The sequence below is a fragment of the Mustela lutreola genome, chromosome 5, assembly GCF_030435805.1.
Source record: "Mustela lutreola isolate mMusLut2 chromosome 5, mMusLut2.pri, whole genome shotgun sequence".
Lineage (NCBI taxonomy): Eukaryota > Metazoa > Chordata > Mammalia > Carnivora > Mustelidae > Mustela > Mustela lutreola.
Window position 1 is genome coordinate 105,351,077 of NC_081294.1, and position 16,783 is coordinate 105,367,859.

The following is a 16,783-nucleotide window of genomic DNA, read 5'->3' on the forward strand; positions in this document are numbered from 1 at the left end:
AAAAGTAAAGGATCAGGTGTCAAATTTTTTTTTTTTTAATGTTTGTATTAATGCTCCTATCATCTCCCCAGAAGAATCTTGTATGGTACTGATTTCCTACTAAAAACACTCCCAGGGAATTATAATTGGCAAGAAAAATACTTTTCCAGGGTCGGGGGTGGACAGCGGATGATAGAGCAACATAAAGAGAATTCTTTGGAAGACAATCAGAGCACAACTGTCATAAAAAGACTTTACAACTAAGGCCCCCAGAGGAAGTTTCTGTTAGAATTACTCAGAATTAATGACCATCAGTTACAAACTGTCTGATGCCCTTAAAATATACAGAGAAACAATCTTTAAGAAAGATGCAGTTTCTCCCTTGTTGAAGCCTCCTGAAGTCTTTCTCAGCAATGATTCATGTTTATATGCAAATTATTTCACTGACAGTTTCTAAAGCCTTAACTCTCTAACAGTTAAAATGCATCCCACAAAATAATTTAGCCAGATTATCTCTTCCTGTGAGTTGGTGGTACAGTTTCCTTCTCATTCCGAGTGAGAAGCCTTTTTCTTTTTTCTTTTCTTTTTTTCTTTTTTCTTTCTTCTTTATTTTTTTTTCCGAGAAGCTATTTTTTAAACTACATGTACCTGGGAAGGATTTATGAAATATTTTCTTGATAAATTATTCATCTAACATGCAAAATTAAGATAGAGCTTCTGTTTGACTATAACCAAATTACACTGATCATTCAAAATAAACTTCCAAGATAAATAAAATGCAGTGTGTAGCAGAGTAAAAGACATGTGAAAAAAAAATCTAGTTTTTGAGCTATGAAATTTTTAGGACAGTAAGCAAATTTCTTGCATGCTGAAGTCTTAGTCTTAAGGTCCAGATAACCTTAAGATAATCTTAAATAACTCTTCCACTAAAGCAGGTGTCTTTTCAACACAAGACCCTGAGGTTTGAGGTTGGCCTCAAAACTCTCAATACACAGCAACTTGTGCATTTTGGTTTGAAATTCTTAATACTGGCTTTGCCTTCTCAAAGTTTAGTTTAGATTGTATTGGTATTGGGGATTATCTTTTAAAAAAGAAAGTCATTCATGGGGGGGCCTAGGTGGCTCAGTCAGTTAAGTGTCCAACTCTTGATTTCAGCTCAGGTTATGATCCCGGGGTCCTGGGATTGAGTTCCGCATCAGGTTCCCTGCTCAGTGGGGAGACTGCTTCTCCCTCTCCTTCTGCCCCTCACCCTGCTTGTACGCTCGCCCTCTCTCTCTCAAATAAATAAAATATTTTTTAAAAAATAAAAGATAAAAAAGAGAATGAGTCCTGAATATTTAATAAAGCTACTGGAAAGCCCATATACAGTAATGGAACTGGTAGTTAGCTGGGGCTGGCTGTGCTGTAGCGCAGTTCTTCATTCCTGGATGTAGATTACTTTCCAAGTGGCATCATAGCTTAGAATACGACCCATGCATTAAGCTCTTAAAGCAGAGTGCCTGCCTGAACTGCTCATGGAAATATTCAGAGCCATACTTAAGTGATTATTTGTTCATGGAATCTGAACCTACATCATCCATGGCCCCATGATAATTTACGTCTGTAATTAAGTGGTTACCATGGCAAACCGCTTTCCACATTTTATTTGCATATCAATGGCTGTTTCTGAATTTTAAGAGAATTTGCAATTTTCTTCTGGACCTTCCAATTGATTCTTTAAAAACAGATCCTGCTCCCTGGATTTACTCAAATCAATGCCTGCACTTGCTTTTAGGGAGTAGTTTTTGATCTAATGATATGGTTGAGTTCTCTGTTCCCTTTATATATAGTCATTTAGATACATATTTTTGCCTTTCTAGGGTACAGTTTATGAAACAAGGGCTCTCTAATATGGCTGGGAAGCAGAAACTCAAAAGAGACTGGAGACCTGAGTCTACAGGTCTTTGCAATTAGTAGGCATCCCATAAAAGCTCCTTGAACTGGAATTTAATTCTTGCCTACTGTACAACATTTCTTCAGTTTTTACCAGAGGGTTACTAGGGGCCGATGAATTAGTAAATGTGTCATAATTGCTGGTATTCTTTTTTTTTTTTTAAAGATTTCATTTATTTATTTGACAGACAGAGATCACAAGCAGGCAGAGAGGCAGGCAGAGAGAGGAAAGGAAGCAGAATCCCGGCTGAGCAGAGAGCCCGATGTGGGGCTCGATCCCAGGACCCTGGGATCATGACCCGAGCCGAAAGGAAGAGGCTTTAACCTACTGAGCCACCCAGGTGCCCCTGCTGGTATTTTTAAATAGATTCAGGCACAGAACTGTCAGACCTGACTTCTGCGGGGAGACATTCTCTGTCTGGAGAGCCAGAAATGAAGAGCCTCCCTTTGACAGCCAGAAGCTTCCGGTGCTTTGTTCTAAGAAGGAAAAGCACAGGATGCTTCCTCTATTTTCCTCTTGCTTTTTCTCTGAGGGGATTTTGAAGTTGGGCAATCAGGGTCACACTACCTTCTTGGACAAAGCCAGGTAAGTTTTTCAGGTATAAAACTACAGGACAAGATCACTGCAAGAGTTAGGAATCTCTTCCTCTCTCCCTGTGCTTTGCAAGCCCCTGTTCTTATTTTTCTCCTCTGCAGTGGCTGATCTTTCTGGCCCAGAGGTGAATGGGTAGAGCAAAGGATAAGTCAAAATACATGCTGAGACCAGGTTGAGTCGTTAATACAAAATACATGCTGAGACCAGGTTGAGTCGTTAATACAAAATACATGCTGAGACCGGCTTGATGCTAAGGTTATTGTTCAGCCTATGAAAAACAGCAATGGCAATACCCAGTCCTAGACAGTGACCATGGCACCTTTCATCAGCCTATCCATACTCCCACATATGTTCTGATTTCTGACAAAGCAATTCTACAAGCAGCAAAGGCAAAACCCTCCACCTGTCTCGTCTCTCAGATGCTGCTTTTATTCCTTGCCCTTTTTTGCATATTCTTCTCCTTCATCCTCCATCATTGCTCACTTCTCAGAAAGCTGAGCCCGCACACAGCAGGTGGAGCCATGACAACAGAGAGGGAGTCCCATGAGCACGCCCTCTCTCCCAGACAGCAACGGCAGAGTTCAGCCCCACAGTGATCTATCTGGTCAGACTGGTGGAGCAGCTTGCTGAGGCAATCCTGCTGGACTGAAATGGATAGAGACAGGGCTACGGGGAGCAGAGAGCGTGAGAGCCAGGGAGACATAAAGAAGCAAACAAGCATAGGATGACGACTGAACAGACAGCAGCAGCCAGGCCCAGCAGCTCATGTGCTAGTCCAACCCTCATAGCAACCCCAGTGGAACAGTCCAAGCCAAAAGAAGTCAGCCAAATCCTGAGCTCATTTTAATGGCTTCTGTCCCAAACCGGAGTCACTGGGGATTCCATGGGCTTCTAAGAGAGCCCTACATGCATTTCTAAAAACAAACTGCCCGATGCTGTCATGGAAAACCTGGATCTTTGCGTTCTACGGTTTCATTATGGATTACATCCAGGTCACAACCTAAGGAAGACAGCTGGCAGCGACGACCCTGCTGGCCGGTTACCCAGCTTTTGTAATGAATCCCAGAGGGCTCCGGACTGATGCGTGTTTCTGGCTCTGCCAAGTTCTGGACAAGTCTTCACCTCGTGAAGACCAATCAGCCTGTGATTTTGTCTATGGAGGGAGCTTGCAAAGCCACCTGCAGTCAAGGCTCAATGGCGAGGAGCTGCCTCCAGTAAGGAAAGAAATGAGAGACTGTGTGTGTCGGGCGGAAGAGCAGTGAGAGGAAGTTCTTGGTTTTCCTTTCAACTCAACTGCTATCTTCTGCTTTAGAAAAAAATGCCCCAGGGACACCCACAGTCCCCCCAAAGCCACTCAGCCCTAACACAAGCAGGCTATGAAGGGGCGAGGAATGGCCCTATACAACATAGTGATGCTTGATACCCAGCAGAACAAGCGCAGTTCCAAAGAGTAGAAGAGAAACCACTCTTCCTTAAAATGAGGGAATTCTAGGAAACAAAAAAAATACTAAGTCCTGCCAAGGAAGCAGATAAACTCTAATAACCACAAAGCTGCCACTTACTATTTACTGTGTGCCAAGTACTATGCTTAAACCTTTCTTCTCACATATGATCTTATTCAATCCACAGAACAACCCTGAGGTTTGTATTATACGTCATCATGCCCATTTTACAAGTGAGAAAAGAGGTTCAGAGAAGTGAGGTCAAACCGGCCGCTTCACAGCCACCGGAAGGGTAGGTCAGGGCTGATGCAGAGGCAGGTGAAGCCTGACCTCTCAGGCGAGAGAGAGAGAAGTACTGAACTCCAAAGGCGTCTGTGCTAAGTATTTAGAAAATATCAGAGGGGTGCCCACCAGCAGGCTAGATCTTGAAGGCAAATCCCATATCTGGGTTAACTTAACAGTCAGTAGTTGTATCTTATTATTATTTTTAAATAATCTAGATTCTGAGAGTTCCACTGAAGTATCAAATTCTTTCATACCCACTTCTAAAATCGAAATACCCAGATTTGGATAATTTATGTTACACTTTCTTTAGGCAACGAGGCTACACAAACCCAAGGCCCATTTACTCTGTAAAGTTAGTTGTACTAATCGGGGTGTCTGGGTGGCTCAGTGGGTTAAGCCTCTGCCTTCGGCTCAGGTCATGATCCCAGGGTCCTGGGATCGAGTCCTGCATCGGGCTCTCTGCTCATCGGGGAGCCTGCTTACTCCCCTCTCTCTTTCTGTGATAGCTGTCAAATAAATAAATTTTTAAAATCTTAAAAAAAAAAAGTTGTACTAAGGAATGTGCTTACAGTATCTTGTAATTTTTCACCCAGTTATATTTTACAAAAATGTTACTTTTGCCAAAATGAAAGCTTTAAGAGCAAACACAGTCTGAGTGTATTTCCAAAGAATGCTCTTGTAGCACTGGCAACAGTTCCTTTCTCATCATTTGTTCCGAGAGATCCAGGACTGAGAACTGGGGGGTAGGGGAGGGAAGACTGATGCTCACAGCTGCACCGAGTCCTTGGCTGAGGCTGGGGCCGCCCAGATGCTATTACATATTGGCCGACAGGAGAGAAAGCAAGTCAGCTGTTTCAGACACTGGTGGGGCAACTTTCTCAGCCATAGATTCAAGGACCATGGCAGCCATTTATGTTGGTCTGAACTACCCAGCACAGGTCTCCATTCGGAGAGAAAGAGCCCACCAAGCATCCCTTACAGATGCACACCCCAATCCGAACCATGAGGGAGTCACTGCGTAGTCAGTCTCACCCACGATTTCTGCTCGAGGGGGATGCTGCTAGACTGGGCCGAGAAACTACTTCTTCCTGTACTTCCATTCTTACCCTCAGATGAGTGGGCTCCAGAGAGGTGGTCTGAGTACATAGGAATCTCTATCTCTTGCCAATTCGAAATTTTAAGTAATCTCAGACTTTCTGGGATGCTGCATGTATTCACAGGGAACATAACTGAGGGGGGTGGGGAGAAAGTTCTCTTAGAAAATCTAGACTTGGGATGGATAGGTGACCAACAGACTAACACCTCAGGTATGCTACTATTTTCTTCTTTTCAACTCTTCTTCCCAGAGACCTGATACAGAGAGAGAGAGAGGGAGGAATGGAAGTCAGGAATAATTCATGGGAGTGTATGAGTAATTCCTACGACATGCACTGATCTTTGTGCCAAATGAATACTTGTCATTTATGTGAAATAGCAAACAAGAGCACCAAAAGATCTGCTGGACTAATCTTCATTCTTCGAGACTGAGTTCACTAGACTAACACCTTATTGAAAACTGCGTGGGGGCGCCTGGGTGGCTCAGGTGGTTAAACATCCGACTCCTGATTTCAGCTCTGGTCATGATCTCACAGTCAAGGGATTGAGCCCCATGATGGGCTACATGCTGCGCCTGAAGCGTGCTTCGGATTCTCTCCCTCCCTCTCCCTTTGTGCCCCACCCCCAACCACGAGCCTTCAAAACCTGCATGTAAATCATAAGACTGAAAGGGTGTCTGTAAGTTGCTTCTGAATGACTGTAAAAGGCAGCTTTAGGTGTTACGGCCCAAGATGCCCCATTCGGGCTATAGAGGGCTACAAGTGCTAGAAGGCACAAGTTTCTCAAGATGAAAAGCATTCTTAGGGATGACAAAGCAGGAGTTTTGCCTGCATACCAGAACTTTGATAGTAAATTTCATCGTAAAGGCATGAATCACCAAGGATGAGGACATACACACAGGAAAGAAAAATTACACAGAAATCCACTTCTCTCTTGTCAACCAAGGCTCTTGACGGGATTAATAAACTGTGCACACTGCCTTCTCTTCATCCACCTGTTTTTTTCTGGCTTTTCAAAAGCCTTTGGTAGTACTTCTCAGCAGAAGTTTTGCTATGCACACAGCATATATACACATTCCTATGAGGCACTGTGTGTCTCAGTGCAATAAAGTAGGGGCGTTTCTCTGACAAGGAAAAGATGAATCTTACTTAACCTATCTGGGAAGTAAAATGCCAAGCTGAAGGGGATAAACTTCAGATTTCAGAATAAAAAGGGGGATAATGAGCTTCACAGAATTAAAAATCTAAAGTAAAAAAAAAAAAACAAAAACTAAGATAAGATTATATTTTCCAATCCCCCTATTTTTCAGTTGAGGAATGACAAGGCCCAAAGAGGTGGCATATTTATCTCAAGCAAAACTGAAAATCAGAATCCTGACTTCACAAATTCTATGAATGCCTAGGACTGCCCAAGTCCTTCATCATCTGGCAATTCCTCTCAGAGGGATGGGGGCCCCAGAGGATATTCTGCATGCACACAGGTCAGGACTGTGCAGCAGGGCTTCTCTCTCTCTTCTCTAGGCCCTTATCCACCAACCACCACATATATATGGGGGCTCCCCAAAGATTGGACGAACAGAAAACATTATCTTATCAGCTGTTTGGAAAATAACTTGTTTGATCTGCTGATTTGGAAGCCAGCCCTACTGAGCTCAAGAGTTTGCTATTAGGCAGACTACAGTGAATTCACTTGGGGTCTGTTTCCTTACAGCCCTGGAACACCAGGCTCAGGGCTTATCTTCACTGTCAAAGAGTCCCATGCATAAACCTTTAGCATTTGCTGAGGGATTCAGTTAGGGTTTGTGGCTGGATTACTGTTCTCCTGGTAGAGTTAACAAATACCTTGGTTCTAATTGTTTAAAAAGCTATTTCTTTCCCCCCTGAAAAATCAAAGTGAGAGTCTACTCCTTTAGTTTCTTGACGATATCTCAAAACTGCAGCATCTGTATCTATGTGTGCATACTTCTGCCATCCAGAACAAATCCCTTGAGCCCATACAGACTGACTGATGCCCTCCTGGTTCAGGATCCACCTTCCAAACCCATCCGGGAAAGGCTATGAAAGCGCTGGGGCGCACAGAAGTTATCCTGCGACTCCCTGCCTCTCCTCGGGATCATTGTGAAGGGTGCAGACTCTCCTTTCCATCAATTTCTAATGAGCACATTAGTGAGAAATTGCCTGAAAGTGGAGCAGTTAGGTTTGTATTTTCTGATGTGAATGCACAGAACATTCTGTCAGACTACAGGAGACAGACAATTTAAACCAGAACACTATTAAACACAGAACAGCTGATACTAATTCCTTCCCAGCCTGCTTCTTCCTCTCCCAAAGGTGAAATCGTCCTGTGGTTGGGATGGGACCGAGCACCTGGCCAGACCCACTGCCCAAGACTGAAGGCCCCACACTCACGTGCCTTCCTTCTTAGCAGAGGGTGCCTGCTGCGGGGGGTGGGTGGGGGGTGGGGGGGTGGGTGGGGTGGGGGGGTGCCTCTCACCCGAATTTCCTCAACGGGATGCACTGACGGGAAAGCATACTTTTAATTTAATGGTAAAAACCAAAACAAACAAACAAACAAAAAGTAGGAGTAGTTACTCTAACAAAACCCATTAACTTCGAGCCCAAGGAAATAAGCAATGACGAGGAACATGGGAGAGAAAGAACGGGCGACAGTGCAACAGGGAAAAGGGAGAAAGCCAGTCTGACCGGACAGGAGCCGGCTCTTCTCAACCGGCAGGGAACGAGGGGCAGGGGGCGCACAGCACACGCAGGGCAGGGCCCCGGTCCCTCTCCCGCACGCTTACCTGCGATCCCTTGCAGCAGCCCGCATACGTTGAAAATACTTTTCTTCATGATACTCTGCACACACATGGTGAAGACGGACACCAAGGCCACCGTGCAGAGAATGAAGATGCCCACGGCCAAGAAGATAGCGGTGGCCTGCCAGAAGCCGCTGGCGATCTCGCCAAAACTCTCGGCGTAGGGCCCGCACAGCGTCTCCCGCTGCACGTGCTGCATGCCGGGGTTGCGGATGCAGCGGGCGTAGATGCCCAGGGTCGGGTGGTAGGGCTCCGACGGGCCTCCGCTCCGCTCGTCGGGCTCGGCGCCGCTGCGACTCTTGGCTTTGCCGATGAGCCAGTCGGCGCTCATGAAGGCGATGAGCTCTGCGAAAGCCACCACGATACTCAGGAGGGTCCAGAGCATGGAGCGACAGGTGACAATAACATGACACATATTGATGTTGCAGGCGGAGAAGTCGAGACTCCACGGGGTGAACAGCAACAGCCGGCGGGTGGGGAAGGAGGCTCAGGCGGCCTCAGGAAGCAGTCGCTGCTCCGGGCGCTCGCTCCCGCAGCCGGGGGCTCCTCCTGGCCGGCCTCTGGCAGCGCGGTCCCGGGCCGTCATGCTCCCATGTCCGAGCTCCGAGCGCGGCCTCACCTACGGGAGGGAAGAGAGGAGGGCGGTGAGTGGCGGCCAGGCTCCGCCCCGCAGCGCGGCCGCCGGGAGCTCGCGGACCCCAAAGCCAAGTGCGCGGGCGGCTAGGGCTGCTCCCCGCCCTCCCCAGCCCGGGCTGCCACTCCCTGTCCCAGGGAAGCCCTCTGAGGGAGCACGTCCCGGTATCGGAGCAGATGGCCGCCCTTCGCAGCGTGGGTCCCGGCTGCCTTTGTTCCGACTTCTCCCTTCCCGAGCTCTCACACGGTGTGTGGCGGTTCCCTTATCTGCCGCCGGCCGGGGTGGGGGCGGGGGAATCTTGCACCCGACCCAGGCGCACCCTATGGCCCTGGAGCTCCCGCCTCCGCACTCTTGGGACCGGGATCCCGCTCCAGCACCTCTTACTAGGAAAGGTCAACACCACGGAGATCCAGATACATCTAGAGAGGGCTGGCAGGCAATAAACCCTGGCCGCAGACGGGCTCTGGTTTTATAAAGCTCACAGGGACCCTCTGCCCGCCGTCTTGGTACTAGATGAAGTAAGTTTTGAAAAACGCGCACCAAAAGCTTTTGCTTAGAGAGAGAGAGCGCGCGCGCAGCAACACCCACTTTTATTGCCTGGGAATCAAATTAGTAGCAGAGACCTAAGAGTGAGGGTTTGCTTCACAGGTATATAAGAATATAAAAGTAAACACTGCCATGAAAAATAACAACACACTGTTCCCCAAACTTATTTTTATTCATTTCTCACAGGGTGATCTCTGGACAAAAACACTACCCTAATTAAAACTCATAGAAGAAAAAATAAGAAAGCCTTGAAGAGCTCATGACTTACTCACTTGGGGAAATTATTCAAAACAGAGGCATTAATGACCACTGACTAAGAATCATCATTACCACAGAGTAGACTTGTTGACAACAGAAAATGGCCTAGGAAGAATGCACTCCTTGAACCATCCCAATTCAGCCCCTGTGCCTCTGCCTGAGCCTCCCTTCACCCTAGGTCTGCAACTCAACATGCCCATTGTTTCTGGTCTCACAAGGGCTCATTCTCTTCCCAGGGACAAATGGCTTCATTACCAGAGGGCTTTGCTCTAACAGCTCAAACCTCCTTGAGAGGGGACTGAGCCCTGAAACAGGAGTACCGTGCTCCTGGGCTGTCCCATCTACTGTCCCTTCTTCTAGGTCAGGAAGAATCACACAGTTCACATCTGACATCTGGACACAAAGCTGTGTCGTGAATGATTAGACACTGTTAACTGAGGTCATGTCAACCTCATGAGAACCACAAAGAGCCCCCTGGTGTGCCGGCAGTGAGCTGGGGCAGGGAGTTATTGAAGAGGAAGGCCAGTGGGGAAATAAGGAAGCCGAGAACCAAAGCTTCGTCACCACTCTAGTTGACATGCCAGTGAGAGATTACTATTTACCTCATAAAACATGGCACATTCAAAAATCCTCACATCATTATAGTTACCCAAGATGCTGTTTTAAGAAATTACCTAACATAGCACTAAGGACACAGGCCCTTCATAATTGTCAGTGTGCATGCGTGTGTGTGTGTGTGTGTGTGGAGTGCAGCTCTGCTGAGCACTGGTGAAGGGAGGAGTGGCTTCCACTCTAAGAGTTTTGGGTCCTGTCGGGTCTGGGTTCCAAGCCCAGCTCCACCACGCACTGGCCAAGCGGACGCCTCAGCTTCCTCACCTACCCCCATGGCAAGGGTTAGGTATCCTGCTTCACAGTGTTGCTTTGAGAAACTATCACGAATCTGTCAGAGGACCTCGGTGTCTGGCAGAGTCAGCACTCAGTAACTATCACCTCCTTTCCCTCAGAAGCCTTTCCCTGAACAAGAGGACACGGGTCAGACAACAGTGTGACGGCCGGAAGCCGAGGGCAGGTGACAGAAACTTGGCCACTACATGCAGACAGACATTGAGCAGGTGCTATTTAGAGACGGGTGACGTCACTTGCGCCAGCCTCCCAGGTGAGCTTCACGGGTGGGTCCTGGTCTTACTTCCTACTTCCTCACCGCCTACCCCGCTGCCAAACTCAACTGTGAAATTAGCACTAGGCCGGAAGGAGAACCTACTCGCTCTTCTCAACTCACACCCACCCAACCCCAAATACCACCAAATAGAAATGCCTTTTGGGAAAAGAGTTACTAGTACAAAAAAGCTTTGGAAGAGACTGTTTAGCCTGAGATGATCATTCCGAATGAGAATAATTAACAAGCCAGTGATGACTCCCGCGAGGTCCCACATGGCATGCCCACCTGCCTGGCCACCAGGCTCGCGCCCACCGGAAACCGGCCAGTGGAAGACCAGCCCATGAGGAGAAGATGAGGCGTCTACAAAGTCTTTTCATTGATTAGAAAACCAGTTCCCTGATGTGCTAGCCGATCTCGATCCCTGCTCCTCCTCTGTTTAATGGACAATTTTCTTTTCTTTTTTTTTTTTTAATATTTTATTTATTTATCAGAAAGAGAGAAGGAGAGAGCGAGCACAGGCAGACTGAATGGCAGGCAGAGGCAGAGGGAGAAGCAGGCTCCCTGCTGAGCAAGAAGCCCGATGTGGGACTCGATCCCAGGACGCTGGGATCATGACCTGAGCCGAAGGCAGCTGCTTAACCAACTGAGCCACCCAGGTGTCCCTAATGGACAATTTTCAACATGAACATAAAACTTCTGTGTTTTTGCGCTCGTATGGAGCCTCAGGGCTCTGCTACAACCTCTCAGGTGACCGGGAGCTTAATGAACACGTCATGTGTCCACTGTCCCGGGCAGCAAGCTCGGCTCAGAGTCAGGCTTGCAGTCAGGTCGCCACTTATGAGGACAAAGGATGTGAAACTTCAGGAGGACGGAAGGTGGCACATTGAGGCTGAGCAAAATGGTCCGCGCCAAACCTAGGGCAGAATGATTTAGGGAGCCCAGTGCTTACATTCACAAAACATAGTTCTGTCCGTCTGTGCTAAAGCCATCCCCCCTCTACTGCACCAAGTTCTCACATCCATCCGTGGCTGGAAGGAGCTTTTATTCACCTGTTTGGAAGAGGGAGATAACATACTTTGCTCTTTCCAGCCTAATAGTTTGCTAATAATTACTACAAGTGGAATGGCCATACTACACAAGGCTGACTGACCGGCTTTCCTGGGGATCCGAGAAAAGTCCTCAGATCGACAGGACAAGAAATGCATCAGTGGGCTTTACCAGGTGCCTGTGCTCTGTAGAGTGCCCCCGTTTGGCCATGTCACATGTGCAAGGACAGAATCCTGCTGGCACAACATCCATATCAAAGGGGACACAGATCCTCATGACAGATGTTGTGAACCGTGGGGATCCCAGCACGGAGCTCAACACACCTCTGCCGCCGTCCCCCCGACTCCCTGCCTCTTCACAACTCACTGGATAAGACCAGGCCCTCCCTGACATTTCACGCAGAGGCCACGACATACACTTCCACTCCAGCACAGCTTACTTTACTCTCATATCCCTGACAGCTGTGGGTCATCTGGACAGTCCTCTGACTTTCAGAAAACGATGCTAGGATTCTCACAACGGTCCACCATCAGAATGCAGAGCAAGGGGCAACTGACAAACGGCTGGTCTCCTGCAAGCCCTCCTGTTTAAACAAGGGGGCAGGTAGTAGGCTGAGCTCAGTTGGGTTTGTCGCTTCCATCACAGGGGGCTATCTTTGGCAGCTGCCTGATGTCAGCGAGCAGGGAAGGAGGTGCAGGTGGAGCACGACCACCTGGGGCCAGCTGGCCGGGAGACGACCGCAGCAGACGCCGAGGAGCAGAGGTGCATTGAGGACCTGACTCCGGCATGTCACAAGCTAGGCCAAGTGTGCTGCCAGCACTGGAGCCTCGACACCTGGGAACGAAGCCGTACCAGAGTTTTCAAGGACACAAACCTGCTTCTTCACCTTGGTTCTCTTTTTCTTTCTTTCTTTCTTTTTAAAGATTTTATTTATTTATTTGACAGAGAGGGAGAGATCACAAGTAGGCAGAGAGGCAGGCAGAGAGAGAGAGAGGAGGAAGCAGGCTCCCTGCTAAGAAGAGAGCCCAGTGCGGGGCTCTATCCCAGGACCCTGGGATCATGACCTGAGCCACCCAGGTGCCTTTCTTTTTCTACTTTACTATGAAAACTGGCAAAAATACAAGTTGAAAAGAACAGTCCCTGAACATTCAGCTTCAACACTCGTATCCAGCCTCATGGTAACACTCAGACGTTTTCTCCTGAATCATGTGAAAACAAGTCACAGATGTCTTGACACTTCAGCCCTAAATCCTGTAGCATACACGTCCTAAAAATAAAGCCATTTACCTATATGACCACAATAAAATTAACACACCCACAAAACCTGACAATACCTTCCTTCTATCCAAAGCCTGGTCCACACTCAAATGTCCCTATCCTGCCCCATTTTCTACAGTTTTTTCTTAAAAGCATGACTCAGTCAAGGCTCATGCATTGCATTTGGTTTTGTATCTTGTTTCTTTAGTGAAAAACAATCGTTTCACCCTGAACTCTGTTTGCATTTTTTCCCTTGACACGGAGACACATTTTTGAAGATACCAGGCCAGCTGCATTGCAGAACACCCAACAATCTGGATTTGTCCATTTCCTCCTGATGTCCTTTAAAGTGTTCTCTATGCCCTGCTTTACAGAAACGAGGGTAAATCTAAAGGCTAGTTTAGAATCAGCTTAAATATTTTTGGTGAGACTCTACCGCGGATGATGCTGTTTATTCCACTGCCTCACATCTGGGAAGAGTAACACTGAGCACACATCAGAATCAGAATGATCATATACATATGGAGACATACACAAATACGTATATGTGTACATGTATTAATATGTATGTATTTTATGTATAGACAGAGACAGACAGACAACTCCGTGGCCCTGAAGAATCAGAATTTTGGTGAGGGAACATGCAGGAGGGCTGGCTGGGCAGCTGGCTGGGCAGGGCTCTGTGTGTTTGGAAGAGCTTCCTGGGAGTTTTGATGGCGATGTTGAGAAGCCCTATCCTAAACCATGTCCGGGAAGCTTAAAAAGTCCTTTACCAAAGGGATCATACATCTAAGGAATATCTGCTGTCTTTCTTTGAAATGGAATCACATTTTAGGTAGGACAGCTGAAAGCATACAGCTCTGCAGGCCTGGGGAGCAGGACAGAGCCTTATAGAGAGGCCACCCATTCCAGGAGGACTGACCGGAGCCTGGGGATGTCGTGAAGAGAAGGAGGAGCCATCTTTCCACTGACTTCAGAGCGCCCCCCCCCTTCCAGAAAGGACGGCCCTGGGCTCTGGCCGCCTCCCTGGGACCTTGCCCTGGCCCAGTCTGCGGGGGGGCAGCGGGCACTGGCGATACTGCACTGGGCAAAGGGCACTACATAGTGTGAGCTGGGATGGCGGGTTTTAAGAGCTTTGAAAACAGACTCCAGATCAAGCCTCAGCTCTACCACTGAACAGCTGTGCGTCCTTGGGCAGGCTATCTACATTGCCCCTCGGCCTGCCTCAGTTTCCTCCTCTGCAAAAAAAGGGCAGCAATCTCTTCTTCCTAAGGCTGCCGGGAGAAATAAAGGCGAGAGCATAGGCAGAGTGGTCAGCAGAGCCTCCTGTTCACTGTGCTCCACGTACCTTAGCTATTATCAATCATTATTAGAGGGCTTAATGATAATTTAACACATTAATTATCATCTCAATCATGTGGTCATAAGACTAAATAATGAATGTACTACAGTGACCCACGTGACTCGAATGACCAGCACGCTTTCGAGCAGACTGCATTTTGCGCCCACGTCACTGGAGCTTTCTTTGGCAGCATGGTCTCCAAACCAGGATCTTCTAGAAGCACAAGAGGATTAGGTGAGTAGAATTTATGTGCTTTTCACCTTCCAAGGGCTGGAAAGACTCTCCAGGAGGCTGATTCTTGAAGTGTGGTCCCTGGACCACCCCCCATCTCCTAGAGGGAGATGTAGGCCATCTGTTTTTAAAAACATTCAGTCCCTGGTCCCCACATGCTGCATCAAACTTTCTGGAGGTGTTGCCAGCAAGTGTGTTTTTAACAAGCCCCCCAGAGGTTCTCTGCACAGTGACGTCTGAGACCGGGTCAGGGCGAGGGAAACCTCACACTCGGGGAGGTCGCTGGCCCTGGCAGTGACTTGGAGCTGGGGAGGGGGCCGAGGAGAAGAGGCAAGGCGAGGGGTGCGGGGGGGGGGGGCGGTGAGGGAGGGGAGGCCTTGCCCAGCTCAGGAGGACAGAGCCAGACCACCTATCCTCAGCACAGCTCCTGACATCACAGAAGTCACCGGGCCAGTGAATCTGCAGAGACCCAAGCTCTTCCCCACTCACATGCTGTCCAGTAGTCTTTGCAGAACATCCAAGAGCTCAAGCGCCTGGGGCCTTCTCTACAGAGCCCACCGGCAGCTCTCAGAACTGATGGACCAGGTTGGTCCAAAAAGCTCAGCACCTTGCACGGCTTTCAGAAAAAATCACCTACCAAAGGAGGTTTTGCGAACTCTCATTTGCCCTGGCCACCTCCTCAAATACTGCGGCCCATGAAAATGTGATCCTCTTGACAATGTTTAAGAAGAGGCCCCACTGCACTAATCCTTACGCTGGCCTGGCTGGCCTTGGAGTTCCGGCTCTGTGTGCTCACATCTTCCTGCTCACGGCCACAATTCCTGCCTCGCTCCCTCCCCATCTCTGGTCTGACTCCACTCGGGGAAACTCTTGCCCTGGCTCTCAACCAGGACAATTCTGCCCCCTCCCCCTTGCAGGGGACAAGTGATGAGGTGTGTAGATATTCCAGGCTTGTCACAACTTGGGGGGGGGTGGTGCTGCTGGCAGCTAGTGAGCCAAGGATGCCGCTGACTGGCCTGCGGGGCACGGGCCAGCAGCCACTGAGAGGCAATGCCTAGCAGTGTTTATGGTGAGAACCCCTTTCTGGAGGTTCCTGCACAGAGCAGGCTTGACATTTGTAGGTGCAACATAAAACAGAGTGCGAAAGCCACTGCTTTTTACGAAGATCTAATGAGTAAGCCAAGTTCTACAATCTGGATGGACATTCACAGTATTTACTACATTAAGTATATTTTTAGTCGTTTTTCTGAATTTCTGTTTAAGGTCCACGCTAGTTTGTGTGTCCCAAGATGGCAAGCTGACAGGATGTGGATCCCAGCTTGCGGGAGTGAACACACTCAGGACAATGTCCTTGACCCTGCCTCTTCAGATCACACACACAAGTCAGCTATTGTTTTCAGGCATCTCTCTACTGCAAATGGCAGAATGGGGCTCTCAGGAGATGAAGAGCAGGAGGTCACCCACTCCTGTCTTTTCCTCCCCAAGGGTCTTACACTACTGCAGACAACTGCAAGTGTGGCCACAGGACCTTTAATTCTCTCAGATTCCCCACCTCCAGAGCTGGGCTGTCCACACCGTACAAGCTCGGGTGGCCTTGGCCACTCCAAGCGCCAGGAAACCTCAAGGACCTTCCCAAGCAGACCTAGGGAATGCGCAGGCATTCTGGTTACCACCTCACCCCAGCCTGGCTCCCCCTACCAGATACCTTCCTCTCCGGCTGACCCTCTTAGCAGTGTCTGGTGCCTGACGGCCCCTCCAGGGCAGCAAGGGCCCACCTCCGAAAGCAACTGAACCAGCCTTTTCTTTCCTAGGCTAGGAGCACCCAGTGAGCTTGTGCGCACTGTCAAGTGTGTCCTTTAATTCCCTGCTCCTCACAACTCCTTCGTGATGCCCACTCTCGCTCCTCCGGTATCTAATCCATCTGCTTGCTAAGCACCCATTTCTAAAGGTGCCATTTGGATACTTCCTCCCTGAGACAGCAGCAGCCAGAAGTAGCAGGTGTACTTGTCTGGTCCTGTTCTCTACATGACTCCTTCTTTAAGAGTTCTGAAGCCCATATACCTTATTTCTTAATTTTATTCCTTGTACAAACTTCACCATCTAAAAATCTTTAGAAAGCACGTCTTTCTTTATGGGTCTTCAACTCTGTCAAACAGGAGGGACCGA

At 48.4% G+C, this 16,783-nt stretch overlaps 1 protein-coding gene across 5 annotated transcripts in view; it reads right to left on the bottom strand.

Moving 5' to 3' along the window:
- The window catches only part of LHFPL2 (LHFPL tetraspan subfamily member 2), a 155,459-nt gene that overhangs the window by 14,974 nt on the left and 123,702 nt on the right, over nt 1–16,783 (bottom strand). For all 5 annotated transcript variants that reach the window (XM_059175309.1, XM_059175310.1, XM_059175311.1 and 2 more), the window contains one exon: nt 8,129–8,762. In XM_059175309.1, the coding sequence (XP_059031292.1) occupies nt 8,129–8,558 (430 nt within the window). In that variant the 5' untranslated portion in view covers nt 8,559–8,762. The remainder of the gene's footprint in view (nt 1–8,128; nt 8,763–16,783) is intronic.